General features: G+C 44.6%; 1 protein-coding gene across 1 annotated transcript in view; it reads left to right on the top strand.

Moving 5' to 3' along the window:
- Positions 1–2,822, top strand: part of FAM96B (family with sequence similarity 96 member B) — an 11,328-nt gene that overhangs the window by 5,222 nt on the left and 3,284 nt on the right. The window contains exon 3 of the mRNA XM_018568193.1: positions 1,386–1,511. Coding sequence (XP_018423695.1) covers positions 1,386–1,511 — 126 coding nt within the window. The remainder of the gene's footprint in view (positions 1–1,385; positions 1,512–2,822) is intronic.

Raw genomic sequence — 2,822 nt, 5'->3', positions numbered from 1 at the left:
GTTTGTTTTTAACCTTTTCAGGTTTTTTTTCCCAAGCCCCCCCCCCCCCGATGTGGCTTGGCAGCAACACATTACTTTTAACAGTGATCTACTGCTGGCTGCAATCAGCCAGCAATAGGTCATTATAGCAGTGATGTATTTCTGCAAAGAGACAGAGCTGCCTTGTCCCAGCTTCCACACTAAGAGGAAGTGCCATGACATCACCACACTACTGGTGTGAACACAGTGCAGAAGCCTAGACCGGCCAGGAACTGCTGATTCCACAGGGATGCAACAGGAAGGGGGAGGATATCGTACCAAAGTGAGGGGGATTTTCTTCTTAGAAAGTTGTCCCCATTGGAGGATTTCCCCTCACCACATTAACTGGAAATTTTGGATTTCCCATCCCTTCGTGTCAGTAGGAGTAGTCATCAGGACAAATAAAGGGGTGAATGTCCCCAATAGGAAGACAGACATAAAGAAATCCAAATATTGATGGAGAAAACCAAAAGTATAACCATGGAACGGACATTTCTTTTGTCACTTTTTAAATGGGACCAAATGTAATGAAGTGAAGATTTGCTAGCGTCTAGGGACCGTCTGGAAATGTTACTTGTGTCTAAGCAGGACCCTGCAAATGTTCATTGCTGTATTCTTGCTGCTCACTGTTCTCCTTGCTGGAGAGGAAGCTGTACCTAAGGAGCTGCAGTGCAAGGATCTCCCTGCTTCATTCATTCTGTGGATCTGCGCCTTTCCTGCTGCTTCTTAATCATTACCCCACCAGGCATTAAGGGGGGAAGCCTGCTTTGGCTTGAGGAAGTAAAGCTCTGCCAAGATGGCTGCCTCCATGCAGTGACAGTTCAGAATAAGGCATGATAATAACTCATCAATAGGGAAAAGATCCCCATTGTGCAGGGACACCACAGTTGATACTGGTGACTAGTCCTTTCTCATCCACCTGCCTTCTGAGCAGAGCTACCACAGTACAGGTCCTCTTAACTAGTTACACATTTATGTTATGTACACCAAATATGCTGACACATATTCACGTATGAATAAAATGTTTTCTGCATTGTTTGTTTTAGCTGCTGTCATTTTATAATCTTTACCCCTTTAGCTTCAAAAACCAATGCTCATATACTTTTCTTAGCATATTATTTCTTTATCATCCTTGGAGGGACACAGGAAGTCCTCTACTGTCATTCATTGCTATTGCCCAGTGCTCCTGTAAATGGAAGTATAACTCAACAGTAGAAGACTTCCTGTGGCCCTCAATGGACTCCAGGAAAAGGATTTTACAGAATTTCTATTTTGAGCAGTTTTTACTCATCTGACACATGGAAGTAAAACATTTATTGCAGGAATCAAAGTCTAATGTTTATGTTGTGTTGTATGGTGTGATGCAGGCAGATGATGACGAGAGCACTGTGTCTGTGGAGTTCACTCCCACAATCCCGCACTGCAGCATGGCCACCCTTATCGGTCTGTCCATTAAGGTAAAGCTCCTGCGCTCTCTACCCGAGCGGTTTAAGGTGAGTGAATTTGGCAAGGTACTGATTTCTTTGACGATGGTTTTTACGTAGCCCTGTTATGGATTGACAATTTTCCTTTTTTTAAAGATTTGGATAGAGTAAGTCAGTTTTGTTTTGGCTGTGTCCTGTTAGGGGATTATCCTTCACTTCCTGCCCTGGAGATGAAACGGGAAGTGGGGGGAAATCTCTCCAAAGTGATGGGATATTCCCCTTAGACATTTGTCACCAGGAAAAGATGTCCCCATTAAAAGATTTACCCTCACCTCCTACTTAGTTGACCCTTTAGTTGACCCTTTGGTCAACTAAAGCCAAAACTTTTTTTTTTTTTTTGCAGAGGAATTGGACCACCTCTCAGGTTTTTATTGTTGTCTGTGTCCCCATTAGGGAAAATCACCCTCTTTATATCTACCGGTTGACCATTGTCACTAATAGTGTGGGAAAATGCCAAATATTGGGTGGTCATCGGAACAGGTACAGATGGGAAATCTTCAATTGGGGGCACCTGCTCTGCTGAGCACAAGGGATTTTCCTCTCTTTGGAGGGATTTCTTCTCCCTTCCGGTTGGGCCTATCGGACAGGAAGTGAAGGGAAATCTGCCTAATGGGACACCGATGGCCAAAAAAACAAAACTGAGAGGGGTTATAACTAGGGATGTACCGATACCGGTTTTTCGGTATCTAGTACTGATATTTATTTGTCTTTCGGTACTCACCGATACCGAGTACCGATACTGGTGCTTCCGCTATCATGGAGCCGGCATCCCAGGCAATTGGGAAGCCGGGTAATCAGCATGGAGCCGGCTCCCCAGCCAATCTAGGAGCTGCAAAGAGGGTCGTTACCCGACGCCCGGCTTCCTGATTGGCCTGGAAGCCGACTCCATGCTGTTTGGCCAGCTCGATACTGATTGGCTGGGAAGCCGGCTACATCTTCCCTTGCGGCAGTGCCAGTCAGAGGAAATCTCCCTCTTACAGGAAGGTATGGCATCGGGAGTAAGTATCGGAGCATTTGGTCGAGTACGCGCCCAAATACTCTGTATCGTGCATCCCTAGTTAGAACCCTCCCATAATCTATCCAAAACTAAGAAAGAAGTTTTGTCTTTAGTTCCACTTTAATTTGTTACAAAAAGAGGAATTCAGCTTCAGTCCAATCAGACTGTTAGACTATATGTGGAAGCCTTGCAGAAGCTGTATCTGTCCAGCTCAGCCTATGGATTTCTATGAAGCAGTTAATCTGTGATTTTACTACAGCTTCAGCTATAAAATTGATCCTTTCACTCCATACACTAGATTTACCCTCTCCCAAAATTTAATA

Source organism: Nanorana parkeri, unplaced genomic scaffold, assembly GCF_000935625.1.
Source record: "Nanorana parkeri isolate BGI_ZX_2015 unplaced genomic scaffold, ASM93562v1 scaffold31, whole genome shotgun sequence".
NCBI classification, from domain to species: domain Eukaryota; kingdom Metazoa; phylum Chordata; class Amphibia; order Anura; family Dicroglossidae; genus Nanorana; species Nanorana parkeri.
Note: the sequence above shows the minus strand (reverse complement) of the source record. Positions and strands in the feature narration are given on the sequence as shown.